Source organism: Catharus ustulatus, chromosome 30 (genome assembly GCF_009819885.2).
Source record: "Catharus ustulatus isolate bCatUst1 chromosome 30, bCatUst1.pri.v2, whole genome shotgun sequence".
NCBI classification, from domain to species: Eukaryota; Metazoa; Chordata; class Aves; order Passeriformes; family Turdidae; genus Catharus; species Catharus ustulatus.
Window position 1 is genome coordinate 663,126 of NC_046250.1, and position 27,654 is coordinate 690,779.

Genomic DNA, 27,654 nt, shown 5'->3' on the forward strand with positions numbered 1-27,654 from the left:
CAAGAAACAAGTAAAATAAATTGGAAGAAAAAAATAGAAAGAAAAAGTGCTGGCAAATATGCCCTGGGAGGCTTGGATTTGTCAGCCCTTGAATGTATTTGTGAATTCAGAAAAACCGAGTAATCCAAAGAACAAGGAGTGTGCCACGTGTGGGGCAGGAGACACAGAACCCCTGGGGGTAAAAAATTTGAAAATATCAGAAACAAGAAAAGAAAAAGAAAAAAAAACCAGGGAGCCCTGGCACAATCAAAATACCGGGAGCAAGCTGAAAATGCTGTAAAGAAAAATCTGAAAAGAGATCTAAGAGTAGTCCAGAAGATACAACGTGGGCTCTATCATCTAAAGCCTTTAATAACTCTGAAAACAAGCCCACAAAAGGAAATATTCGAATTTATAGTAGATATTGGGACAGGTAAATATTCCAAAGGGATGTGATGCTTGTAGTAAAAATGTAGAAATGCAGGGGCAAAGGAAAAGGAGTTTGAAGTTCCCATCATTAAAAGTGCAATAATTAAAAGTGAAACCAGAGTATGGAGGGGTGATATCTTACTAGTTCCTGAAATAAGTAACAACAAATTGGGAAAGGATTTTCAAATAGCATGAAGAATAGGGGTTATACCAGAAGGAAAGAAAATCTAACAGAACAAACCCTCCTAAAAAGAAAAAATATATGTTAATAGTTCACCCAAATGTTTACAAGGATATGCCTTAGTAGATGAAGAAAATATGCAGACTATTAAAAAAAAAAAAGGTGGGGAAATTACTCTCAAATTGGTTAATTCAATTTTATAAATTACATGCTCTAAAAAGAGCATTAGAATATTTAGCAAAAAAAAAATTAGAAGACATGCATCAAAAAAACTTATTGGAAAGCTCAAGTTTTGTGTGATCATTTTTTTAAGGAATTATAGGTGCATTAGAATGTTTGGATTGGCAAAGCAAATAACTAAAAAATGTGTAGTTTGCCAAAAAGCAAATATGGGTTTTATTAGTAGTAATAGACCATTTAACTCACTGGGTAAAAGCTGTTCCCACTGTCAGAGCTACAGCTTTTTTAAAAACAAATTATTCCCAAATACGAAATGGTTAATACAGCAAGTAACTCAAGCCTTGGGAATAAAATAAGAATTACACATTTCATAACATCCAAAAAGTTCAGGCCAAGTAGAGAGGATAATCCAGACTTTAAAAAGAACTTTAATGAAATTAATAATAGTAATTGAAACCCAAATGTTGTAAGTAAAATGTTTATCTTGACTCTGTTAAGGGTCCAAACACAACCCAAGTTAAACCTAAAAGTGTCATCCTATAACATGGTGTTTGGATTACTCTTTTTAACCACCCAACATGAAAGTGCTACTTATGAGGCAGAGGAAATGAGTGTTAAGAAATATGTCATTACAACAACAAAAGCACTTAAAAATTTGCAGTTGAAGGAGATAATCCCTCAATTCACACCTTCAGAATTTAAAACCCATAATATCCATTCAGGGGAATGGGTATTAGTGAAAACATAGAAAAAAATAATTTTTAACTCCACAATAGGGAAGGTCCTTTTCAGGTGCTGGTGATGACTGAGACAGAGATCCAGACCAGGGAACGAGGGTGGATCCACTCCAGCAGAATCAAAGGACATGTGGGAGAACCTAAGGAGTGAATTACAACATCTGAACTGGGTGATACCAAATTAACTCTTAAGCTGGGATGGGTTGGTAATGAACTGGGGAAATGATCCAAGAAAGATATAAAGAATCACACCTAATAAGGAAATAAAGCCAAGCTTATATCAGTACAGGACAAGTTCTGAGACGCCTCCAATAACCCCCTTGGGGAGGAATACTTCCACTTCAAACAGGATCAGGACTGTTTCAGTCAAAAAGTTCTCATATTCTGGCCTCAGCCTGTGATTTATACAAAAAAGAGAAAAAATTACAACTTTCACTGGTGCCACACTACATACCCTGTCTAATTCATCCCAATACTGGACATGCTGGCTAAGCTAAGTCTAAATGTTTAAATTGCAGAAAAAATTGGTATTGTAGTTCACAAAATCAACACTCTCATAAAAAGTGTCGAGTGCCAAATCCATTCTCAATGCAGATGGAACTAAGAAACACAAAAATAATAACTTTGCTTTGTGGATGGAATTACTAGTGCCTGTTGAATGGGAAATACAGTAATTTCATGATTATAAGGTGCACCTGATTATAAGCCGCACGTTACAATACAGGGTGTGATAAAAGGTGTCTGTTCTGTCACCATCTGCTGAGGGTGGGGCAGTGATCCTGATCTCTGTGGGAGATATTCTGCTAATGGGCATCCATTGAAACCAGGCAGGGCAGTGTTCTTTATCTCCATGGGATATCTCCTGTTCATGGCCATGTTTTATAAACCAGGTAGGGCATTGTTCTTTATCTTTTCACAACCCATCCTTCCTCCAGCCAGTCATTTTCTGCTCATGGCCATTGAGTCCCACTGTGGCACTGATAAAATTACTGCATCCCATTGGGAGTTGTTCCAGCCAGAGGGAAGAGCCCAACATTTCTTACCAAGATAAAAACAGAGGTTTTGGGACACTAAGGGAGCCCCTTTCTCCACTGGACTCCAGAGGAAAACCGGATTTCTCCACATCACCACTGGAGCTCCGGAGGGAAACTGCACCTTGTACAGGAGCACTGCTCCAACTGAGCCACATCTGTCACTGCAGGAGGATGCAGCCACCATGGGATGGGACTGCTGCCAACACCCTGCCTGACTGATGGGGTGTCAGGTTGTACTCTGACTGTGTCAGGGTTTGGGGTTTGTTCCTTTGTAGTGCTGTATTTCTATTTTAATTTCCCTAGTAAAGAACTGTTATTCCTAATTCCCACATCTTTGCCTGAGAGCCCCTTGATTTCAAAATTATAATAATTTGGAGGGAGCGGGTTTACATTCTCCATTTCAAAGAGAAGCTCCTGCCTTTCTCAGCAGACACCTGTCCTCCAAACAGCAACTTTTCGTTCTTTGTCCATATATAAGCCGCACTTCGGGTTTGGACCAAAATTTTAGTCAAAATGGTGCAGCTTATAATAATGAAATTACTGTACTTGTATGCAAAATGGCAAAAATACTAGACTGTGGAAAATTTTAAAACAAGTAGTACTAGGTTAAGAAATATCCAAAACAAAAGAAATGAATTTGTTTCACATTTATCATTAGAAGTAAAGTCCAAGATTTGGAAAAAGAACAACTAGTAAGTGTAAAAGGAAAGCCAGTACAATAATTTAACTCTGTGCCAATTTCACTTCAATAAACCTGCTACTTGGGCACAAGATAAGGATACAAAAGGATATAAAGGATATATAGTTTTAGGATATAGGATATAAAACTCCCATTTATATGCTTAACCAAATTACCAAGTTTCAAACAGTAGTAAAAACAACTAAACATCTCAAACCCAAGCAGCAGTGGAGACCAAAACTGCATGGCATTAAATTATTTGTTAATTGATAAAAGCAGAGTTTGTGGGAAGTTTAACATGTTTAAATGTTGTTTACAAATTGATAACAAAGAAGTTGCTACTCAGCTAGCAGAAGATATTAAACAATTAGCACATGTCCCAGTTCAAAAATAGAATTCTATCCTTCAAGGACCTTGGTAAAATCAATTGTTTAATAGAGTCTAGTAGAAAAAAACACAATTCATTATACTGTGTTGAATACCAAGGTTACTAATTTTGCTATGTCTAATTTAATGTTTTTCTCAGGCTCATACACTCAGTAGTCCAAGGCATACAAATTTCAGCCATTCCCATCAATCCTGAACTTGCCACCTGAGGAAAAACTCAGAAAATAATGACATTGAAAAATAAAGAATTAAAAAAAAAAAAACAGACCCCACACAAAAAGCACTATCTCAATTTAAAAAAACAGACATGAATCAATAAGATAAAAAAGGGGGATTGTGAAATATTACACAGTGGTTTGCGTCATTATGGAAATACACCGTGAAATCTTAAAATATCGCATGGACGAGGGAAAATACAATTATTTCATGATATTTGTTTAAATCACTTTGCTGTGAATTGGTAGCTTTTGCTACCAATTAGGTAGTTTTTTCTTGTTTGGGCTTGCTGGGACTTGTAGCCCAGCAGAGTGGGCATGGCACAGCCCACCATAAACTGCCCAGAAAAGGGGCAGGGACCAGGGGGAGGATGGATGTGTTGGTGGAGCACAGACTCCCCGTGTCCACTTATCAATGATTTCATAAATTGCTTTATTGATTAACCTACCTGATTGTGGTAATTTATAACACACGTGAAACTAGTGTAACACAGTGCAAAAGTAGTGTAAAACAGCACCAGAATGTGTAAAAACATGTAAAATGGGGAAAAAAATGTAATGTGAAACCATCAAAAACTGTGAAACAGTGCATGACTAGTGTAAACCAGCACCAGAATGTATAAAAACATGTAAAACTGGGAAAAAAATTAATGTGAAACCATGAAAAACAGTGTGAAACAGTGCATGACCAGTGTAAAACAGCACCAGAATGGTGTAAGCCCCTGTAAAACAGTGCAAAACTGGCATAAAATTGCATAAAATTGAGTAAAAAAAAAGCTGTGTGAGACAGTACAAAACCTGTGTAAACCTATGTTAAAACGGTGCAAAATTGCTGGTAAACAACATACATGGTATTATAAATTCACAAGAAATTATGATTTCTTTGATGGCCATTTATTTAAAAAAAGCAGCAAGCAAAGAGCACTGGGGAGTCACTGCTCCACCAACGTAGCTTTGGTTCCGTTTTTATCCAGAGTTTTTGTTTTCCTTATTTTGTTTTCTTGATTCCACGTTGATGGTTATCATTCATTTATATATTTATATTTGCTTAAGCAAGCATAACCACACTTTCCTTATCTTTTGTTTCCTGCCTTATTTAGCTTCCTTAAAACTGATTTTTATAATCATTCCAGGCACTTCTTCCACTTATCATAGAGCTTTAGTCTGATTTACCCAACACAATGTTTCATAGCCACAATTGGTGGTCCATTACTCTTTTGGCCATTCCAGCCACCAAGTTCCATTTCCTGAGGTAGAGTTAGTGGTATGTATCAGTTTGCAGCCAGTGTGCCCCACAAATTTTGTAAAACTGGGACCTCCTTGTGAAATACATACTTGACCTATTACTTCATTGCTCAAAACCCATCCCTCAGGTAGGTTCTCCCTTGATTTATGAGTTCTATTCCAAATTAATAATTGGTCTGGCTTTAGCCCTTCCCCTCTCCATGGCCACTGTTCAGTCATTTGACCTCCCTCACATATCCAACAGGACAATATGTTTAATTCTTGTGCCACTCTTTGCATCAGATCAACAAACAAATTTTCCCCTAAAGTTGGTAAATCCCACTCACCAACTCTTTTTTTTTCATTTGCTCATATAAGCTTTCTGTGTGTTGTTTATTTGGGTTAATCCTTTTTAAGTGTTTAGTTACATCTTTTACTAATTCTTCCTTATATTGGTTTTGTACTCCTCCATTATCTGAATACCCCCTTATAAAAAAAATTTAATTTTCTCTGTAGGACAGCTTTGGTAAGCTACCCTTGTGCACCCACCCATCCCAGATTTTTGGCTACCCAATACTGACCTCCATGTCGACAAATTTCTAATTTGCCTTGCATTTATGTGGGACTGAACAGCAACAGACTGGAACGTCTTTCCACCATATTTAACATTTTGGACACACTTTGAGCATGGATCTGCAATCCCACTTGGGGAAAGGCTCAGTATCAGTATTAGTCTCCACAGCAATCTTATTCCTCTGCCTACCAGGCTCCTTCCAGCATCAGGGAAACTCTTTGGGAGCTCCATACTGGCTTTTATAGATCTCATGTCTCTTTTTAAATGCCCCCCACTTTTTAGCCTTTACTGGAGATCTGCTACAAGGAATTTGGTTTCTCTTGCAGCACTCTGTTCTTTCTACCTTTGCCATACTATCTAGTTTCCCTCTCAACCCATGTTTCCAAATATTAAACGACTCTGGTGAATCTAATTCGAGTAGCCCCTTCTGCACTGCTTCCTCTAAAGCACCGCTTGTCATTATTTGTTCAATACACAAACAGTTTGGGCACAGCCCCCTTGGAGAGTACCCCCTGTGACAATGATAATTCTCTTTACAGTATTTACACTTGATACAAACAGACAGCAATCACACCTTCCTCCAAACACCTCATCACCTGTGGATGATTTAGTGGTCTGGTGATCTTTATCTCCAAGTCTCCTGGAGTAGAAGTTATTTCCCAGATTTTGTCTCTTTTCCTCAAGATGCATCCACCCCTTTTCCGTGCTCCTCATAGCGATTTCTGTCACCAAAAGCACAAGAAAAGGTTTTTCTCAATGAGGGGTTAAGCTGTCCTCCCTCCAGCTTTTAACTAATACTTTATCTCCTGGTTGAACTTTGTGTATGGAAAAGTCTGAGGGTGGTGTCTGGGTTATCACTCCAGCTTGCCTTAGCTCTTGTAAATTTTTACCTAAGGTAGTTATGTATTGTTGGATAGATTGTCTTCAGCCATGAGGTTTCCTGCAGGCATTCCCTGAGAGTATGGCATTCCATACAACATCTCAAAAGGGGACACACCATTTTCTGAATTTGGCATTGGTCGAATATTTAGGAATGTTAGCGGTAAACATTTTATCCATGACAAATTTATTTCTGTCATGAGTTTTGACAGTTGGTATTTTTAAATTCTGGTTCATTCTCTCCACCCTTCCAGAACTCTGCAGGTGCCACAGTGTGACAGTGGCGTCTCTGGATTTAGAGTCTCTGTGTTCCAGCCCAGCACTGGAGAAAGAGCCAGGAGACTCTTCTGTTGTTTCCAGAGGTGTTTATTTTATCTAATCTAAAAGTTCTTTCCCTGACTAGCTGAGGTCCATTCAGCAGCTCAGCCCCAGGCACACTGCCCACCCCTGGGTGGGATTATCTTTTTATACTATAAACTACGTAAACATTATTTACAATTATCTTCCAATACCTATCACTTCTATTGTACAGTCTGGTTCTACTCTAAACCAATCTAAAAATGCCAACATCACCTAAAAGATGGATGCCAAGAAGAAGGAGAAAGAAGGACAAAACACGCCCAGATCCCCACATCTTGACTCCAGACCCTTATTATAAACAGTCTTAAAAACCTACTTTTCACCTTATAATATTCTAACTTACACCCTACTTATTTTATGTGACTTGTAACTCTTCATGCAAAGGTGGTAATTTTTCCCAGGGACTAAAATTAAAGGCACAGGGGTTTTGGGCTCTGTGCCAGGGCTTCTGAGCTCCCTGCCAGGGTCTCAAGCCATCCAGGGTATCTAAAGATATGTCCTGGGTTATGATATTCCCATTGGGCTCCTAGTGTATTAGTAATGCCACTGCAACAATGGCCTGTAGACACAAAGACCACCCTCTACTTACTGGATCCAAGAATTTAGAAAAATCTCCTACTGGTTTTTGTTTACCTGCCCTGTTTTGAGTGAACACCCCGTATGGAATTTGAAACCTCTACATATAACTGGAATGGCTTTGTGATGTCGGGCAAATGGAGGATTGGTGCTGTAATTAAGGCCTCCTTTATTTTTGGAATTGTTCCTTATCCATCATGGTCCATTTTAGAGAATTTTGAGTTAGTTGCTCATATAAAAACTTTACTTTTTCACTATACCCCTCAATCCATTGTCTACAATATCCCAATAATCCTAACAACATTCTAATTTCCCATTTTGTTGAGGGAGCTGGTAAAGCTAAGATCTCTGATACTCTGTCTGGGTCTAATTTCTTCTTCCCTTCACTATTCCAATGACCCAGGTATTTTACCTCTTGCTCTGCAAACTGTAATTTTGATTTAGAGACTTTCAACCCCTTGCCCCCTAAGAAATTTAAAAGGTCTATGGTGCCATTTCTAACTATTTCTTCTGTTTCTCCAGCAATTAACGAGTCATCCTCAGACTGTAACAATTTAACTTTTATTTCCTGTCCCCTCTAAGGGGGTGGTCAACTAACCAAAGGTTCCCACTGTTTTCCCAATATTTCTTTTTTTTCTTTTCAAAGGGTGTAACACCATTGCTACTGAGGAACCTTTCCACAGAGCTGCACAATCGCTTTCTTCTTGATCAAATGGGTTTTTTTCCATTTACATAAAGATTTAGCACCCTGGCAAATCCAATCGTCAAAGGACCCAAATTTAGGCCAATATAATTGGTTGGGTCGAATTTCTTCCTTAGTCCATTCAATCATGCAGTAATGGACAATTTTCTCCTTACTTTTTCCTTTTCTGGAATGTTCATTGTTCAATCATCAACCCCAAGGGACTGTTTGGGGGTAATGCAGGTAAATCCTTCCCTTCCTTATCTCTAGGGCTTCTCTGTGAGCCCTTTCCTGGGTTAGAGACTTTACTTAGGTGTTAATACTGCACTTCCAAGGGAGCTCTTTTTCTCTGCTTACTGCTTTTCCCCTCGTGGTCGATCTCCTGTCGGTTGAACCAAGTTCCTTACCTGGGTGCCCCCCACTAGGGTTTTACCCAGAACACATCAGAGTCACCAATTTGTTATAAATTCAGGAGAAATTATGATTTCTTTAATGGCTACTTATTAAAAAAAAAGCAGCAAGCAAACAGCACTGCAGTCACTGCTCCACCACCAAGTTTTTATCCAGTCTTGAGTTCTGTTTTCTGGTAACCCCTGCCTTTCACCTCGATGGTTGTCCCGTTGCTAGGGGGTCATCTGCCCTCTTTTGGTGGTCATTTGGATGAAGGCTCATTGTCTTCCTCAATGTCTTTTTCATTACCTTTTCTCTCAGCTTGCACAGTTATCAGCTATTTACACAGCTACAGTTATGTGTTGAAGCAAGCACAACCACACTTTCCTTATCTTTTGTTCCATTCCTTCTTCGGCTTTCTTGAAACTTCTTATAATCATTCCAGGCACTTCTTGTGCTTATCATGACATTCTCATGGTTTCATGTTTACTGTGGCCTCATGGCACAAATCACACATACATTTCACACAATGGTGAAACCATGTAAAACAGTGCAAAATGTGTAAACCAGTTCAAAACCCATCTAAACCCAGTGTAAAATGATGCAAACCCAGTGTAGCAGCATCCCTAAAATCCCACATCCTGGCTGCAGCTGAACACTTGATAGAAGAGGGATGTCAGCAGTTGAAAAGAGAGAAAATCAAGGACTATGAGCATTTGGTGCCCACCCAGGGTCCCCTCAGCCCCATTTTCCCCCAGCAGAACACAGATTTTCTTCCTTAGAAGCCCCCAGTCCTGCAGAGGCTGGGCTGGAGCTGCTGGGATTGCTCAGGGTGCAATCAGGAAATTTCTGGATGCCTGGGGAGGAGGCTGGGGCCCTAGCCAGGCTCAGAGTGAGGTGGCAGGGTGACAAAGTCACCAGGGGAGTAAATAAATCTTCACCTCGGTCCCTGCTTCAGACCAAACCTGTCCCTGTTGGGCCCAACCAAACACCTGGGATTAAATTAAACACAGATTAAGTCGTTTGCAAGACCAGAACCTCCACCCTGACCTGGCAGTCAGGCTCCTGGGCTGGGCTCTTTTCTTTCCATTCCAGTGAGCTTTCTTTGGCTTAATTTCTCCTAACAAGCTGCAAAGTAACACAAATAAATAATCCACAGGGTCACAGCTGACAGCAGGATTCTACTGCCTGGGGCTGAAACCAGTGTCAAGGAATCTCCACCTGCAATGGAAAAATGGACAAAGGCTGAGGGAACCGAGGATTCCTCCCTCTTTCTCCACAGCAGGAGCCAGACCTTGTTCAAACTGGGTCCCTCCTCTCCCTGCCAGGGTCCTTGTGGATTTTCCTCAGGATTAGGGCTGCCTCAGAGCTTGGGATGGTTGAACCACTCTGTACTTCTCAGGGAATCATCCATTTCCCTTTCCCAAATCCTAAGAATTTACAAATCTGGACACTTAAGAAGGGGTGAAAAAAATCTGCCAGGAAGATCCTAACGAATCCCCAGGATGATCTTTGTGGTCACTTCCAGCCCAAACTATGACTCTGAGCACAAGGGGTTTTTTGCTGGGGAAGTAACAACAATGCTGGGCCTGATCCACAAAAATTCCCTTCCCCATTTTGGTTTCCTTTGGATTTGTGGAGGTTTGGTGGAGCTGTGAAAGGAGAGGGCTTTCACACAGTTTGGGGTTCAGCCCTGATGAAGGGGGTTCACTCACCTGCGTGTGTCACAAAGTTCTGCTGTTTCTGGTGGATTTGGAATCCACATTCTCAGGGAAAGGGGATCCTGAAGAGAGGCTGGTACAGATGGGACTTTGTGTGAGCCATAGCCTCCGTGCCCACAGGGACACCTCCCTTCTCCTCGTCCTCCTCAGTGTCCCTGTGGTGGGATTGCTTGGCTTTGCCCTCACAGGTCACAGCCCTGTAAGGAGTGGGGAAAAATGGAACTCGTGTGTCCCAGCTCCTGGAATCCTCCCGTGCCTCCCGCTCCCCAAGGCCTCAATGCCTATTTTTAATACTGTATTTTTAACACTCCTCAGCCCTCCAGAACTGGCCAGGAGGGGTGGGACAGGGCTGGATTTCACACCGGTCCAAACGACACAGGGTTCAGGATACACTCTTATCTCCATTTTGCTGTAATTACTTGTGCTGGTACCTCACAGTAAGCTCTGCAAATCGCTTTCCTGGGTGTTAGGGACCCAAATTCGAGCCCAGCTCGCTGCTTATTCAGGTCAGAATGATCCAGAAGGAGGTCAAAGGCATCAAATCAAAAATCAGCAAATCGGCGGAGGGATAAACCGGGTCCTGGCCAGGCCTCCTGCATCCCAGTCCAGCAGCTTCTGCAGCACTGATCCTACCCCGAACTGCCCCGGGATTAAAGGATGGAGGTCAGAACCCCAGTCCGTGTCCCACAGTGACGCTGCACCGGGCACGGGGGACACACCGGGAGCCGCAGACCCAGTTCAGGGCTTGGTTTGGCACTGAATCAAGCGGCCTGGTGGGGGTAGGTTGTGCCCTTCCGCCTCCTCGTCCTCGTCTTCATCCTTGTCCCCATACCCGTCCCCGTCCCGCTCCGTCCCAGGGGCCTTCCCACAGCCCCCCTGTGCCCGGGCCTTGTCCCGGTCCCGCTCGGGAGTCCCACCGCGTGGCACCGGACTACATTTCCCGTAGTGCCTCGCGGCTGGGCACGGCGGGAGGCGGGCACAGCGGTGTTCGCGGGGTACGCCGGGAGTTGTAGTCCGGCGTCCTTGCAGTGCGGGCAGCGGGGCGCAGGCGGCAGCCATTACCGGGAGCGCGGAGCCGCCGCCGTCGCCTTGCCTCGCTCCGCGGCCCCGCCGCCGCTCGGGGAGGGGCCGCCATGGCGGCGTAGCCTCGCCCCCGCCCGCCCCTTTCTCCCCGCTGCGGGCTCTGAAGGTGCGGCGGCGGTGCGGCCTAGCGCGGAGGGTGGATCCCCGGCCTCGCGTAGCGGCTGCTGCCCGCGAAGGGCCGCCCTCCCCGGGGCCATGTCCCTCGTGGCCTACGCCAGCAGCGAGGAGGACAGCGATGCGGAGGAGCCTGCGGGCGAGGAGGAGGAAGCCGCCGATTCTCCCCCAACCGCAGCCGAGCAGCCCTCGTCCCGGGGGCTTTTCGCCGCGCTGCCCCCGCCCAGAGCCCCCGCGGTGCCCCCGTCGTTCCTCATGGGCCCCCCGCCCACTGTGAGCGGCTTCGGCAGCGCCCCGTCGGGCCGGGCCGGGGCCGAGAGCCCCCCCGAGCCGGCCGCCAGCGGAGATGGGGCCGCGGAGACCCCCCGGCCGAGGGGGCTCCTCCTGCCGCCCCCCAGGAACGCGGCCACCGCCGCCTCCCCCCTCAGCCCGCCCCCCGCTGCCTCCCCCGGGGCGGGTTTGGGCCTCCCCAAGCCAAAGAAGAGGACGGAGCCGGTGCGGATCGTGGCGCCCGAGCTGCACAAGGGGGATGTGAGTATGGAACAAACCCCCTGCTCGAGCCTTTCGGGGGTGAAACCTCCCCCCGCGGGTCTCTTCCCTCGCTCTCTCACACCGAGGTACCGGGAGCTATTGTTGTGTCATCCACGGGGAGATTTGTCCTGGATGCCTGCCCTAATCCTAAAGCGCTTTGCAGAATTAAACTGATATAGAAACCTTATTTATAATCATAATGCAGTCAAACCCAGATTATCTGCACCCTTCTTTATTCCTGGAGTTAATGAGTTGATGAGCTGCAGGGCGTTGTAGCCCAAAAAAGTCTTTTGTTTGCTGTGCAGGTGATAGATTTTTTCAATCAGTTTATTGCTTATTTGACTAAAGGTTTCAGGCATCTTCCAAACTTTTAGGTGATCATTTTCCTCTCATTTTGTGGGGATTTTTTGTAATTTCTGTGCCTTGCAGGGCTTGTGAACCCAGCAGGAGAGCATCCACCTGTTTTTTAAGTCAGGATTCTTTCTGATCTGGTTTCATCCTCTCCCCACTGCTCATTTCCTCTGGGACAATGCTGTCACAGAATCATGGAATGGTTTGGGTTGGAAAGGACCTTTGTGCTTATCTTGTTCCACTTCCCTGCCATGGGCAGAGACATCTTCCAGTATCCTAGGCTACTCCAAGCCTTAGTGTCCAGCCTGGCCTTGGACACTTCCAGGGATCCAGGGGCAGCCACAGCTTCTCTGGACACTGTACAAGGGCCTCACCACCCTCACAGAATAATTTTTTCCTAGTATCTCATCTAAACCAGCACCTGGAATCCTGGAGTGGTTTGGGTTGGAAGAGACCCTTAAAACTCATCCTGTTGCACACTGGCCACAGACAGAATAGACCAGATTGCCCCAGCCTGGCCTGTTGTGGAGGTGATGGTCATGTCACTGGTTTTGGTATGACAGGAGTGCCTGTGGCTGTAGGAAGAGCTAAACTGGAGGCTTGGGGTCATTTCCATGGGGACAGGTGGCTCGAGGAAGGATTTATAAACAGTGTCCATTGATAGTGGCCTGGCAGCACTTTGGGGGAGCCCAGATGAAGTCGGTGCTGGAAGAGTCTGGGGGGTCAGGGGAAGAGGGGGAGAGGACACAGCTTCCCAATCCCTTCCTGAACCACCCTGCTCCCCATAACCATCCCAGTCTGGCAAATTCCAGACCCAGAGCTCTGGAGGTTCAGTCTTTGGGACAGAGGGATGAGGGATACCCCAGTCCCTCACAACTTTTTGCTTACCTCCTTGCAGCAGTGTAGTGTGATTCCAGACAGCTGGAATGAAACAGCTGGATTTGTTCCTGCTTTACCCCTCTCTGTGCTCTGCTCTGTGGGCTCTGACCACACATTCTGCAGGTTGTCAGTGTTGAGCAAATGAATGCTGAAGGGACAAAAAGTACCTTAAACTGGAGCTGGTCTGAGCAGTTCCCACTTGGGGTTCCTGGAGGTCCCTTGGCATGTGGCTGATGTCCTCAGTTGTTCTCTCTTTCTCCTTAAAATCCCTCCCATCACTGCAGTTCATCCCCTGGAGATGCTCCAGGGCAGTTGCAGTGTCTCCTCTCCCCCAAACCAACGTGGGGCTTTACAATCACTCCCAGCTCTCTTTATTTATACACATTCCTTGTCTTTCCCTGGTTTATGATTTTGTTGCATCTTCCAACTTCTCTGAGGAGCCATGAAATTATAGAGATGCTTAGGGCCTTTCCTGATGCCAACCAGGCTTTCCACTGAAGTTTTAACTGGATATTTAGCAATCTCAGCATTATTGGGAACAATTCCCTGTATCCCTGCAGTGAACTTTACGCCCCTTGTGTGGTTTGTGCTTCCCTTCCAGTAACTCTGTTGTTGTCTGTCCTTCTGGAGGAGAGGTTGCTGTGCACCTGCAGTTCTTCCCTCCCTTTGGGTTTATTTTCCTGGGATTTATTAACATAATATTTTTAGTTTATCGTCTCAGGTTGTGCTGAGCTCTGGTTTTCTCTCTCAGTCAGATTCAGAGGAAGATGAACCAGCAAAGAAAAAAAATACTGTTCAGGTAAATAACAAGGGCACTTGGTTTAACAATTGTCACAGGAAAAAGTGTTTGACTGTGACCAGTCTTGGGCTTCCACTTGTGTAAATCATCCACTCTGATCACCTTGTGGCTTTAGGGATATTTTTGAAATCCCATGGGTTTTCAAGTCTTTTTTATGGGCAATTTCACCAATTTAAATCTTGGCAAAAGAGGCATTAATTTGGGAATTGGGCAAACACATTTCCCTTCAAAATCCCCGCGGCCTTTTGTGCAGCGTATTCAGAGTGGCCAAGTGCTGGAAAACCCACAAGAAGTGTTAAAACTGGGGGGATAACTGACAGGAAAAGTGAATAATCTCACTCTTTTCTTTCTGTCATGCCTGGATGTCACCAGGGACGCAGCGAGGGCTCCGGCTTGTCCGCTTTGCTTCCTCAGCCCAAAAACATGACGGTGAAAGAGACCAATCGGCTCCTCCTGCCCTACGCCTTCTCCAGGAAAGCAGGAGGAGAAAACACTTCTGACTCCAAGCCTGCCAAGGCCCCGAGCTCTTCCTCCAAAACCAAACCCTCGGCCAAGCCGGCCGTGCCCACGACTCCGTCCCCGTCGGCGATCAAAGCCGCGGCCAAGAGCGCGGCGCTGCAGGTAACCAAACAGATCACCCAGGAGGAGGAGGACAGCGACGAGGAGGTGCAGCCAGAGAACTACTTCTCCTTGTCCGACAGGAGCGAGCCCAGTGCTGTGGGTGCCGAGCCCTACCTGTACCCCGGCACGGGGGGGTCGGAGGACCCTCCGCCCGGGACAGAGCCGGAGCCCCAGTTCCAGGACGCGGCCGCTAACGCCCCTCTGGAGTTCAAGACAGGGGTGGGCTCCAGTGGAGTGCAGCACACCTGGGCACCCAAACCTGGTGAGGACTACGGCAGCCACCCCTACGGCCAGTTCCCCTCCGCCTACAGCGAGCCAGGGGGCTACTACCAGGTGGGTTTGCTGGCCAGAGGTGAAGTGAGGGGCTCTGGGTAGGTGCTTGAGTGAAGGGCTCAAGTTAGTTACTGGCTGCTCCTGGAATCCAGCCTTTGTGAGCTGCCTGGGACATGGGGAAGGGAATGCAGCCTGTGTGAGATAGCTGGGACACAGAGCAGGGAATGCAGCCTGTGTGAGATAGCTGGGACATGGGGAAGGGAATGCAGCCTGTGTGAACTGCCTGGGACACAGGGCAGGGAATGCAGCCTGTGGAATACAGGGCAGGGAATGCAGCCTTTGTGAACTACCTGGGATACTGGAAAGGAAATGCAGCCTCTGTGTGAGATAGCTGGGACACAGAGCAGGGAATGCAGCCTGTGTGAGCTGCCTGGGACATGGGGCAGGGAATGCAGCCTGTGTGAGATACCTGGGACACAGAGCAGGGAATGCAGCCTGTGTGAGATAGCTGAGACATGGGGCAGGGAATGCAGCCTGTGTGAGATAGCTGAGACAGGGGAAAGGGAATGCAGCCTGTGAGCTGCCTGGGATACTGGAAAGGAAATGCAATATGTGTGAGATAGCTGGGACACAGGGCAGGGAATGCAGCCTGTGTGAGCTGGGACACGGGGCAGGGAATGCAGCCTGTGTGAGATAGCTGGGACACAGGGCAGGGAATGCAGCCTGTGTGAGATAGCTGAGACGTGGGGCAGGGAATGCAGCCTGTGTGAAATACCTTGGACAGGGAGCCACTGCACTGGGCACAAGGGGATTCCCACAGTGTAAGAGCTCCAGATGTTTGACAGCTGCACTCCTGTGAAAATGCCCTGGATGTGAGGGTGCAGAGTCCTGGACCTGGTGTCTGAGCCCAGGTTTTTTCTAATAATTCATAGAATCCCAGACTGGTTTTGGTTGGAAGGGACCTTAAAGCCCATCCAGTCTCTGCCCCTGCCGTGGGCAGGGTCATGTTCCACTATCCCAGTTCGCTCCAAGCCCTGTCCAACCTGACATTGAGCACTTCAAGGCATGGAGCAGCCACAGCTTCTCTGGGCACCCTGTGCCAGGGCCTCACTGCCCTCAGAGGGAAGAATTCCTTCCCAATATCCCACCTGACCCTGCCCTCTGGGAAGCCATTCCCCTTGTCCTGTCACTCCTTGTAGAAAGTCCCTCAAAGCATTTGTTGCTTTGTCCCTCTGATGGAATCAGCCCACAGGCTTGGTGCTGCCCCAGGATTGCTGTCATGCCAAACTGGTTTCCCTTTCCCTGCCAGGATTACTACAGCAGTGGGTACTACCCAGAGGTGGAAGCAGCCCAGGCCCCACCACAGGAGACAAGCACCGACTCCTCCTTCATCGACGACGAAGCGGTTGGCACTTCTCTGTCTGTCTGTCTGTCTGTCCCCTGTGGAACTGGGCTTTGAGCTCTGCCAGAACACAGGACCTGCTTGGCTGCCATGGTCCTGTCCCCCAGCATGGCCTGTGTTTCCTGTGGTTTGGGCTGGATGGTTTTTCATGGGGGGCCTCCTGCTGTGTTGTGGATATGTGTGGAGTCCTCACAATCTGCTGGGCTCCTGCTCCAGCTGGGTCTGCAGGCCTGATATTTATTATCAGTTATTCTATTAATAGATAGACTCAATTGTTGAGGTTGGAAAAGGCCTCAAAGACCATCAGGTGCAGCCATTCCCCAGCACTGCCAAGGCCACCTCTAAATCATGTCCCCAAGTGCCACATCCACTTGGCTTTTAAATCCTTCTGGGGATGGGGACTCCACCACTGCCCTGTGCACCCTGTGTCAGGGCTGGACAACCCTCTGGGTGTAAGAATTTTCCCTTTATCCAACCTAATCCTCCTCTGGCACAACTTGAGGCCATTGTCTCTTGTCCTGTCCCTGTTCCCTGGGAGCAGAGCCTGACTCCTCCTGGCTGCATCTTCAGGGGTTTGTGCAGAGCCAGAAGGTCCCCCCTGAGCCTCCTTTTCTCCAGGCTGAGCCCCCTCAGCCTCCCTTAGTGCTCCCAGCCCTTTCCCCAGCTCTGTTTGCTTCTCTGGACATGTTCTAGCTCCTCAGTCTCTTGTCATGAGGATTCCAAAGTGACCAGTGCCAGCACAGGGGATGGGCACTGCCCTTGTCCTGTGGCCACACTGTGACTGGTGCAGACCAGGTCAATGTGTTGCCAAACTTGAGGTTCCTCTGTGGCTCATAAATGAGAGATACAGGACTCCAAGGGTCTCCTGAGCAAGCCTTGGAAGCAGAAGTAAATGCTGTTTTTAAATGTGGTTTTCTGATAGGAAAATTAGATGATAACCTTCATGCTAAGTAGTTTTAGATACTCTGATGTACAGCAAGCCAAAATTCTCCAAAAGATCAAAACCCTGGCTGGAAAACTGTTGTTTGTGCCTTGTGTCAGGTCAGTGTTGGGTGTAATTCCAGCTCTTCTGTTCTTCCTTCAGTTCAAGCGTCTGCAAGGCAAGCGGAACCGTGGGAGGGAAGAAATCAACTTTGTGGACATCAAAGGTGACGACCAGCTGAGCGGGGCCCAGCAGTGGCTGACCAAATCCCTGACAGAGGAGAAGACCATGAAGTCCTTCAGCAAGGTGAGGGCTGTGGTTGGAGCCTCTGCTCAGTGCCCAAGTGACAGCTGGAGCTGTGCTGGGCAGTCACAGGGAGGGGAACAGGGAACTGGTCAATAATGACGTGAGAAACCAGTAGAGTTCCTCAGAACACGGTGGGTGGGTGGGTGGGGAGTGCCAGGAAGTGCTTCAGCCCAACAATCTGCAGTTTAATAGGGAACAAATGCTGCTGGGGATGGCTGTGTGCAGGCCCTTGTCTTGGTTTGCTGTCCAGGGAAACACCTCTCCAGGCTGAACATTTCACCTCTTTCTGCTTTCCAGAAAAAAGGAGATCAGCCCACAGGACAGCAAAGGAGGAAACACCAGATCACGTACCTGATCCACCAGGTGAGTGGCCTCCCTGTGGTGTATGAGCTGGTCCAGGCAGAATTGCAGGGTTTGGTCTTGGTAACACAAGGTTGGGGGTGGTGGAGGTGCTCTTCCAGCAGCTGGGGACCAGGGGCTGTCCCTGAGAACCCCCTGAGTCCTGGTGAGACCAGTGGGGCCAGAGGTGAGTCCTGGCCCCGAGGGGGTCCCCGAGCTTTCAGCTTTGCTTTGCCCTTCCTGCATGTTCTGAGGCCCTGGGATCCTGGCCTGGATTCCACCCTGGGGCTGGCGAGCAGCTGCTGAGCCTGTCCCCACGAGAAGCTGCTTTTCAGCATGAATGCAATGCCTGTGCATCCCAATTAATCCAGGCCTCTGTCAGGATGATTGTGCTAACTCCTATAACGAGGCTTCTGGCTGGAGAGCTCTGTAATCCACATGAGCGGGGCTGGAGGAGGCCAGAATGCTGCTGAGTCACTGAAACACAGAGGGTAACAGCATCCTCTCCATCTCTGCAGGCCAAGGAGAGGGAACTGGAACTGAAAAACACATGGTCTGAAAACAAGCTCAGCAGACGGCAGACTCAGGCCAAGTATGGATTCTGACACATCTGTCCTGCTTTCTCGGCTGGTGTCCTGGGTGACCTGCTGTGTCCAGTGTCTCCTGGCTCTGGGAGATCAGCCAGGCTCGCTGGGAGGGAGGACACTGCACTCCCTGGCCTGGCAGGAAGGGTCATTGCAAGCTGGTCCTGAAACTCCACCTGTAATCCTTCCCCCCCTCCTTGTAAACGGTAACGTGGAAGTTCTGATCAGGCAAGGACGGTCCCAAGGCACCGCAAGGAACGTGCTGGGTGTGAGGCTCCAGCTGCTGTCCTGAGGGAACAGGCTGTGCCTCCTGATGCCAGACCCTTCAGCAGAGGCTCAATAAACTCCCAGTTCCCACTTTGCTCCTCTCTTGGACTTGCTGTGCATTGAGAGTGTCATTTTCCTTTCTAAAACACGGTGAGTTCCAAGAGCAAGCCTGGCTTTGGAATTTTTATTTTGTCCTTACCTTGAAGATGTCCTCAAAGCTGTTTCCTCGTGTCTGGGCCCTCCAAGCACTCCTCTCATGCTGATGATTTTGATAACCTGGTTTTTAGGTTGGTGTTTTTGCTCTGGGCTCCACAGCCTGAGCCACGCTGAGGGGACACCCCTGCACAGGTCACACCTTGTGCCAGGGCAGGTCCCACACATGGAGGGGAGAGTCTCCTGCCTGGCACACTCAGGGCTTTGGGATGCCCTGAGCCATGTGTGCATGTATATTGTCCTTCCTTTTCCCCCCTCTTTCCTCCTTCCCCAACCCAAGGCCTCCTGTCCTGCCCCAGGCTGTTCCAGACTCATCAAACTGAGTATCCCGTGTGGCTGGCTGGGACTGAGCTCTGCAGTTTCCTCTGGGCAGACAGAGGAGAGCTGCCAGCTGTACTTTTCCCCCCCAGCTTATTTGTATCAGTTCTCTTTCAATTAAGTGTTGACTTTACCCTCCTGGCTGGGAAGAGGAGACTGCCCAGCCCTAACTTCTTCAAATGAAACTTTTTTTAATTTAAGGAATTCTGTCGAGGTGATGCAACTGCAAATCCTGTGCAGCTCTGCTGGCCCAATCCATGGATCCAAATCTCTGTGGCATCACTTTGTTGTTCACCAAAGCATGATGCTGAAGGGAGCAGAGAGCTGGCCTGGTTATTTAACTTATATTCCCACCACTCCTGGTTTTATTTGTTGTAACCACAGCTCAAATGGCCAATATTTGTTATTCCAGTAAGAAGAACTCCCAAGAGGTGGTTTTTCTCCCATGTTACCTCTTAAAAACAGGCAAATCCCCATGACTGAAGTCTTTTCTTAGAACATTTTAAACTAATCTCATTTTAGTTTAGCTCCCTGTATGTTTAGTACTTTGCAGAGCCTGTTTTGAGTATTTGAATGATCAGAATAAAGCTACTGTTGAGTAATTTATTCGTATCTTGTATGTACAGTGAAATCCTCCCAGAAGAGATTTGGTAAAGGAATATACTTCTAAATGAACCCACCCATCCCCACTTCCATCACAAGGGGCTTGGATCCTCACCCAGGTACCCTCTTGGCCTGGGCAGTGTGCAGTGTGGAGCACAGATTGTGTGGGTTTGGGTGTCCCAGGTACCCCTTTCCATTTCTCACTGGGGTCATGGCTCAGGTTTAGCACCAAGGGGAGTTTCAAGAGATCATGTTCTGCTTTCAGCCTTCTAAGAGCAACAGAATTCAGGTTTGTGAAAAATCAGAAGTGAATTTTCTCAGAGATAAAACAGCTACAATGCCCCAGCCCTCCGTTTCCCTCTGAGCCAGGGCTTTGGCCATCCTGGCTCCCTGCCCCTGTTGAGCTGGGAGCACCACTGACACTGCCAGCACCCCTGTGACAGTTCCAGTCAGGGTTTGTCACCTGCTGGGCAGCCCTGGGACAGTGGTGTCATCCCAAATTTTGTGGCTGAGGAAGCATGTAGGGCTTGGACTGTTATGTCCAGGCTGGAGAGGTTCAGCCCTGGCTGTGGCATCACTCCAGTTTCTGGCCAAACTCATCCCTGCTTTTCCTGTAACAGCCTTTCCCCCTCATTTAATTATCAGAAGTCTATTGGAATGTGTTCATGGGTGAAAACCCTGCTCTCCTCTGTGCTGTCCAACAGCTTGGGAAGCAGAAGAGCAGATTTGCATTGCTTGGACCTTTCCTGCCAAGGCTTCCTGCAGTGGGATGAAGGCTGAGGTCCCTCCTGCCTGGAGCCAGCTCATGTCCTGAGCCCCCCGTGCAGGTGCTCAGGGGCAGTCCCCAGGCAGCTGCTCGTACACGTTCTCAGCCATGGCCGTGCTTTGCTGCTCCCTGGGTGTGCTCTGGCCATACACAGGATCATCCAGCTCCAGGGCAGGGTTCTGAGTGACCTGAATTCTCAGGGAGAGAGTGGATTTGAGAGCCAGGAAATAGCACAGAGTTGGTCTTTTACCCTCCCAGCCCTTGGCTTTTCTCAGGGCAGGGACACAGTTTTTGGAGGGATAGGACAAGGAGCAGTGGTTTCCCACTGCCAGAGGGCAGGGTTAGGTGGGATATTGGGAAGGAATTCTTCCCTCTGACCGTGCTGAGGCCCTGGCTCACGTTTCCCACAGAAGTTGTGCTTGCCCCATTCCCTCCAAGTGTCCAAGGCCAGGTTGGACAGGGCTTGGAGCAGCCTGATCTAATGGAAGGTGTCCCTGCCCATGGCAGGGGGTGGAACAGGATGGGTTTCCATGCCTCTCCCTCTGCTCCTGCTGTGGAGCAAATCCTGATCCCTCAGACTCTGGGAGGCTTCACTCGTGTTGGGACTGAGCTCCAGAGCAATGACCCGCCTTGGGCACCCACCTTTGTGCCCGTGCTGGAAGCTCCTCCGTCCCTCCTGTCCATGCTGGAAGCCGCTGAGAGCTGCCTCCTCTTGCAGTCCTGGCTGGAAACGCTGCGGAAGAGCCGCCGGTGCGGCCGGGGTTTGGGGGGCAGCGTGGAGAAGGCATTTTGGGGTGCCACGGGCAGCCGAGCAGGTAAATCCTGCCGGCTCAGCGCCACCTCGGAGTAGATGTTCTCCTCGGGACCGGCGCGGGGGCTCCAGCCCCGAGCCATGGCGTAGAAGGGGATGGGTTCTGCCGGGGTGTGCTCCTCTCGGGGCTCGGCATAGACGTGAAAACACATGAGCTGCTGGTACTTAACCTCGGGGGCCTCGGGGCGAGCTCCTTCCTTGTTCACCAGGGCATAGGTGGGAGGCTCGGGCGCTGCCGAGCTGCCGGAGGGGCTGCGCGACGCCCGGGAGCCGCTCTTGGCCGGGAGCGACGGCGGAACCTGCGGGGAGAGCCCGGGCAGGAATGAGGGAAGGGCTGGGAGCGGCTGACCGAGTCCCCGCTCCCCGTGTGACAAAATGCCACCAATCCCCTTCCCCTGGTACCTCTCCGGGGGGCTCCAGCTCCGGGAGCCGCGCTTGGCTCAGCGGGGACTGCGCGGCGTCGGCTCGCGGCTCCTCCTTCTGTCGCGACAGAACGGGGATGTCGGGATGGGAGCGTGCTCGGCCGGAGCACGGGCTGGCTCCTCAAAATCCCTGCGGTCTGGCTCGGCTTTGGGGTTTTTACTGCAGATTTAAGGACTTTTTGGACCATTTTTAGTGTGATTTTGGGGCATATTTGCATTTCTAACTGCAAATTTTTGTATTTTTTTAGACTGAATTTTTCCAGGATTTTTCCCGATGCTTTCCACAGAAATCTTCAGAATTTGGGCAGGTTTGGGATGTTTCAGTGCAGATTTTGGGTGTCCTATGACTGATTTTAGGGGTTTTGGGGGGATCTTTTTTATATATTAGCGTGGATTTTTTAGGAGTTCTTTCCCAATATATTTTCCAGGCATCCTTGGAATTTTGGCAGATTTGAGATGTTTTACTGCAGATTTGAGGACTTTTTGGGCCATTTTTAGTAAGATTTTTGGAGCATTTTTGCGTTTCTAACTCCAAATTTTTGAATTTTTTTAGGCTGAATTTTTTCTGGATTTTTCCTGATGCTTTTCCCAGAAATCCTCAAAATTTTGACAGGTTTGGTGTGTTTCAGTGCAGATTTTGGATTTCCCGTGACTGATTTTAGGATTTTTGGGATTTTTTGAATATTTTAGCAAGGATTTTTAAGGAGTTCTTTCCCAATATGTTTTGCCAGATAGAATTTTGGCAGATTTGAGGTGGTTTAATGCAGATTTGAGGACTTTTTGCACCATTTCTAGTGCCATTTTTTGGGGCATATTTGCGTTTCTAACTGCAAAATTTTGTATTTTTTTAGGCTGAATTTTTCCTGGATTTTTCCCGATGCTTTCCCCAGAAATTCTCAGAATTTTGGCAGCTTTGGGATGTTTCAGTGCAGATTTTGGTTGTCAAGTGACTGATTTTAGGACTTTTGGAGGGAATTTTGGGGTTTTTTTTTCATATTTTAGCGTGGAATTTTTAGGAGTTCTTTCCCAATATATTTTCCAGGCATCCTTGGAATTTTGGCAGATTTGGGATGTTTTACTGCAGATTTGAGGACTTTTTTGGCCATTTTTAGTGCCATTTTCTGGGGCATATTTGCGTTTCTTACTGCAAATTTTTAAATTTTTTTAGGCTGAAATTTTCCTGGATTTTTCCTGATGCTTTTCCCAGAAATCCTCAAAATTTTGACAGGTTTGGTGTGTTTCAGTGCAGATTTTGGATTTCCAGTGACTGATTTTAGGATTTTTGGGATTTTTTTTTGATCTTTTAGCATGGATTTTTAACTAGTTATTTCCCAATATATTTTGCGAGATAGAATTTTGGCAGATTTGGGATGTTTTACTGCAGATTTGAGGACTTTTTGGGCCATTTTTAGAGCCATTTTTGGGGCATGTTTGCATTTCTAACTGCAAATTTTTGTATTTTTTTAGGCTGAATTTTTCCTGGATTTTTCCCGATGCTTTCCCCAGAAATTCTCAGAATTTTGACAGATTTATGGTGTATCAGTGCATGTTTTGGGTGTCCAGGGACTGATTTTAGGATTTTTGGGGAGATTTTTTTGATATTGTAGCATGAATTTTTTAAGGAGTTCTTTCCCAATATATTTTGCTGAGTTGTCCTTGAAATTTTGGCAGATTTGAGATGTTTTACTGCAGATTTGAGGACTTTTTGGGCCATTTTTAGTAAGATTTTTTGGAGCATTTTTGCATTTCTAGCTGCAAATTTTTGAATTTTTTTAGGCTGAATTTTTCCTATATTTTCCCAGATCCTTTTCCCAGAAATCCTCAGAATTTTGACAGATTTGTGGTGTTTCAGTGCAGATTTTGGGTGTCTGGTGACTGATTTTAGGACTCTTTTGAGATTTTTTTGAATATTTTAGTATGGATTTTTTAGGACTTCTTTCCCAATATATTTAACCCAGACATCCTTGGAATTTTGGCAGATTTGGGATGTTTTAGTGCAGATTTGAGGAAATTTTGGACCATTTTTAGAGCCATTTTTTGGGTATATTTGCATTTCTAACTGCAAATTTTTGTATTTTTTTAGGCCGAATTTTTCCTGGATTTTTCCCGATGCTTTTCCCAGAATTCCTCAGAATTTGGGCAGGTTTGGAGAGTTTCAGTGCAGATTTTGGGTGTCCAGTGACTGATTTTAGGACTTTTTGGGGGGATTTTTTTATATTTTAGCGTGGATTTTTAGGACTTCATTCCAAATATATTTGTTGAGGCATCCTTGAAATTTTGGCAGATTTAGGATGTTTTACTGCAGATTTGAGAACTTTTAGAGCCATTTTTGGGGCATGTTTGCATTTCTAACTGCAAATTTTTGAATTTTTTTAGGCTGAATTTTTCCTGGATTTTCCCCGATGCTTTCCCCAGAAATCCTCAGAATTTTGGCAGTTTTGGGGAGTTTCAGTGCAGATTTTGTGTGTCCAGTGACTGATTTTAGGACATTTTTGGATTTTTTTTTTATATTTTAGCAAGGGTTTTTATGGAGTTCTTTCCCAATATATTTTGCCCAGACATCCTTGAAATTTTGGCAGATTTGGGGTGGTTTACTGCAGATTTGAGGACTTTTTGACCATTTTAATGTGTTTTTTGGAGTTTTTTTGGCCGTTTTAAGTCAGATTTTTCCCACTCTTTGATTTTTTCCTGGTACCCAGACCGGCTGCACGATGCTCGGATTTCCCTTGGCTGCATTCCCCGCTTTGTGACAATCCCCCAGCCTGGCTGGAAGCTGCAGGGGCTCTGGGGGTGCTCACCCGTGTGCAGGGCAGGGGCACGGTCAGGAACTCGTGGTAGGGGCTGACGGGGGCCGTGGCGTGGTGCTGCAGCAGCTGGGCCAGCTCGGCGTGGCCGCCGCGCTCCCCCAGGATCACGTAGCGCCCGTCCGGCAGCTGGTCCAGGACAAAGTGGCGGCAGCGATCCCGGCCCCTGGCGGGAGAGAACGGGATCTGTGGGGTGGGATTTGTGGGATTTGGGAGATGGGATATGGGATGGGATTGATGGGATTGATGGGATTGATGGGATTTGGGATATGGGATTTGGGATATGGGATGGGATCAATGGGATGGGATTGATGGGATGGAATAGATGGGATTGATGGGATCGATGGAATATGGGAGGGATGGGATGGGATGGGATGGGATGGGATGGGATGGGATGGCATGGCATGGCATGGCATGGCATGGCATGGCATGGGATGGGATGGGATGGGATGGGATGGGATGGGATGGGATGGGATGGGATGGGATGGGATGGGATGGGATGGGATGGGATGGGATGGGATGGGATGGGATGGGACAGGCATAGTGGCCAGGAGGGGATCAAGCTCGTTGGCCCCTCCCTCGGACTGGGCTGGGTCCCCTCACCTGTAGGAGAGGACAAAGCCAACGGTGCTCTCGCTGAAGCGGACCAGGAAGCAGCCCAGGGGCTGATCCTGCAGCAGCTCCTCTGCCTCCCTGTGGGAAGGGACACTGAGCCATTCAACCTCATCCCCTTCACGTGATCCAGGGATGCAGCTCCCTGTTCAGGAGCCCAGGGGTGGGGACACTGACCCTGATCCCTGCCTTGGCCTCCCCCTCGCTCACCTCCGGCTGATGAAGCCGTGGAACCACACTGGGAGCTCCCCCTTGGGCCCCAACCTCTGGGCTTGTGTCTGCTCAAACCACAGCCTCGTCTGGGCACGCAGGGCCACCCGCTCCGGCCACGGTTCCTCCTCTGGCAGGGTCTGGGCTGCTGGAGGTGACCAGGGGCCTGGAGGGACCTGGAGGGAAGAGGACAGCACTGGGAGCTCAGATGGGGATATGTGACAAGGATGTTCTGCCCCCTGCACAGGGCTCCCAGTGAGGACACAGCCCCTGAGAGCTGTGTGAGTGCTGGGAGGGTGAGCTGGGCTCGTGTCCACCCTCACGGCCCCATGTCCTACCCTGCCATGTCTGCTGTGGTGTCCTGGTGGCTGCTCTGCCCCTTGGGGATGGATGGGGGTTGTGCTGGGTGCTGGCTTGGCTCTGGCTGTGTTGTCTTCACCACAGGGCTTGAAGGTGATGAAGAGGGGACGGTCGTCATCCATGAGGTGCCCTGTCCCAGGGAATGGGGAGAAAAAGGCTCAGGGCAGGGAGGCCTCTACTGCCTGTAGAGCACTGGGGAGTCTGGGGGCTCCAAGACACTGCCCACAGGCTTTTCTCTCCCCAACAACCTGGGTGAGCATCATCTTCACCTTCTGCTCCCCAAGCTCAGGCTCATCATCCTGATCCTCCCCAGGGAGACCACCTGGGACAGTGACTTTGGGACCCCAGAGGAGAAAAGCCCTGGGGACAGGGATGTAGGTGAGGAGGAGCAGAGGTGAATGCTCCAGCCCCTCTGAAGTCCCCAGTGTGTCAGGTCAGCCCTGGATAGGGGAGGGAGAGGCTGAGCAGCTCCTGAGGGACCTTGAGCTTGACCCTGAGCTGCCAACACCCAGCAAAACAACGTTAATCCTCAGCAGATGCTTGAGGGGGCGGAAGATGCTGGGGCTGGTTGGATCTGGGAGGCAAAGCTGAGTCAGAGGAGTCGGTCGAGGCTTGTCTGAGAGCAAGGGGATCCAGCCACCAGCAAAGGCACCCAGCTCCACCTTTAACCCATGGCACTGCCCTGTGCCCCAGCAGGCGGGGAAAGGCAGGAGAAGGTGAGGAAGGTGGTGACAAAGAGAAACAAAACACCCCAAAGTGCAGTAACTCAACTCAGGGAGTGCTGGGGAGGAGAATTCGGGTCAGGTCCTGCCCAGGCTGCTGGGGACAACGTCAGTGCCCCGAGCTCACCGTGCATCCCTCAGCTGGGCAGGGATGGTGGGCTCATCCCTTCTCCCCCATCCCAACACCTTGGCCTCAGTGGGGCAGCTCGGGGGGATTTGCTCCCTGGGGCAGGATGTGCCTCTGAAACCCTGCCCTCCTAGGGTGGGAAGGAGTCAGATCAGTCTGGAAATGGGCTCAAAGCTTTGTTCTGTGAGACATTTCCGGGCTGTACTTCCTCCTTTGGAGAGGGTAAGCTCTGGCTGGAAGGGCTGGTGCAGGCACCTCTCTCTTCTCTCTCCCTTTCATCCTTTGTCCTTTGTCCTGCCTTTGGGCAGCTGGAACATCCCTGCACCACCTGGTGCTTCTGTCCAGCAGCCCCTGCTCAGGGGTCACTCCTTGGCCTTGCTGCAAACCCAACCCCGGGCTCCAGCCCCAAATCCCAGCTCCCAATCCCAGCTCCTACCTCTGCTGGGCCACGCAGGGCCCTGGTGTCGGTGGCCGGGGGATGCCCGGGCAGGGGACAGGCAGGGTGTGGCAGCACGGCTGTCCTGCCTGTGCTCTGCCTCTGCTGCTTGCCACAGGCAGGAAGCAGCAACCAAAGTTGCAAGAACCTTCATGTGATGGGGAGACGTCACAGGAAGGTGGCATGGTGGCCGTGGGGTGACATCCAGGTGACACCGGCAGTCCCGGGACAGGCTGGGCTGCGGTGAGGAGAGGACTCTGCTCACCAGCACCAGCACATCCAAGCCTGCAAAGGTGTCTTTGTCCCTCCTGTCTTTGTGTCTTTGTCCCTCCTGTCTGCATCCTGGGACCTGGCACCGCTGGGCATGGGGACAGCAGAGCTGGGTGGGGACAGCAGGGCTGGGTGGGGACAGCAGAGCTTGGGGACAGCAGAGATCAGTGGGGACAGCAGAGCTTGGTGGGGACAGTAGAGATTGGTGGGGACAGCAGAGCTCGGGGATAGCAGAGCTCGGTGGCAGCAGGCTCAGTGTGCCCAGGGTCACACCACGAGCCA

At 48.6% G+C, this 27,654-nt stretch overlaps 2 protein-coding genes and 1 long non-coding RNA gene across 4 annotated transcripts; 1 reads left to right on the plus strand and 2 right to left on the minus strand.

Annotated features, from left to right (window-relative positions):
- Positions 1–1,177: 1,177 nt before the first annotated feature.
- On the minus strand, positions 1,178–11,004 carry LOC117008792. 2 transcript variants are annotated; one of them, XR_004420361.1, is made up of 4 exons: positions 10,659–11,004; positions 10,222–10,424; positions 6,216–6,341; positions 1,178–1,901 (listed from the first exon to the last, which is right to left on the minus strand). It is a non-coding gene; the product is annotated as an uncharacterized LOC117008792 (long non-coding RNA). The 2 variants fall into 2 exon arrangements; XR_004420360.1 differs by having other exon boundaries at positions 10,222–11,004.
- Positions 11,005–11,289: 285 nt separating this feature from the next.
- Positions 11,290–19,835, plus strand: PRCC (proline rich mitotic checkpoint control factor). The gene is made up of 7 exons (XM_033082858.2): positions 11,290–11,955; positions 13,937–13,984; positions 14,357–14,938; positions 16,188–16,283; positions 17,365–17,508; positions 17,806–17,871; positions 18,366–19,835. Exons 1-7 carry the CDS (start codon positions 11,506–11,508, stop codon positions 18,450–18,452), a joined length of 1,473 nt encoding a protein of 490 aa, XP_032938749.1. The 5' UTR covers positions 11,290–11,505; the 3' UTR covers positions 18,453–19,835.
- Positions 19,315–27,389, minus strand: SH2D2A (SH2 domain containing 2A). Its single transcript, XM_033082572.2, has 7 exons — positions 27,103–27,389; positions 25,458–25,947; positions 25,239–25,328; positions 24,630–24,801; positions 21,812–21,889; positions 21,241–21,753; positions 19,315–20,786 (listed from the first exon to the last, which is right to left on the minus strand). Exons 1-7 carry the CDS (start codon positions 27,254–27,256, stop codon positions 20,664–20,666), a joined length of 1,620 nt encoding a protein of 539 aa, XP_032938463.2. The 5' UTR covers positions 27,257–27,389; the 3' UTR covers positions 19,315–20,663.
- Positions 27,390–27,654: the final 265 nt, after the last annotated feature.

Coding starts and splice junctions, on each gene's coding strand:
- PRCC (XM_033082858.2), top strand. CDS start 11,506: ATGTCCCTCGTGGCCTACGCCAGCAGCGAGGAGGACAGCGATGCGGAG. Junction 17,509..17,805: donor CCATGAAGTCCTTCAGCAAG/GTGAGGGCTGTG, acceptor TCTGCTTTCCAG/AAAAAAGGAGATCAGCCCAC. Junction 17,872..18,365: donor TCACGTACCTGATCCACCAG/GTGAGTGGCCTC, acceptor CCATCTCTGCAG/GCCAAGGAGAGGGAACTGGA.
- SH2D2A (XM_033082572.2), bottom strand. CDS start 27,256: ATGAAGGTTCTTGCAACTTTGGTTGCTGCTTCCTGCCTGTGGCAAGCA. Junction 21,890..24,629: donor TGCCCCTGCCCTGCACACGG/GTGAGCACCCCC, acceptor CTGTCGCGACAG/AAGGAGGAGCCGCGAGCCGA. Junction 20,787..21,240: donor CTTCCAGCACGGGCACAAAG/GTGGGTGCCCAA, acceptor CTGAGAATTCAG/GTCACTCAGAACCCTGCCCT.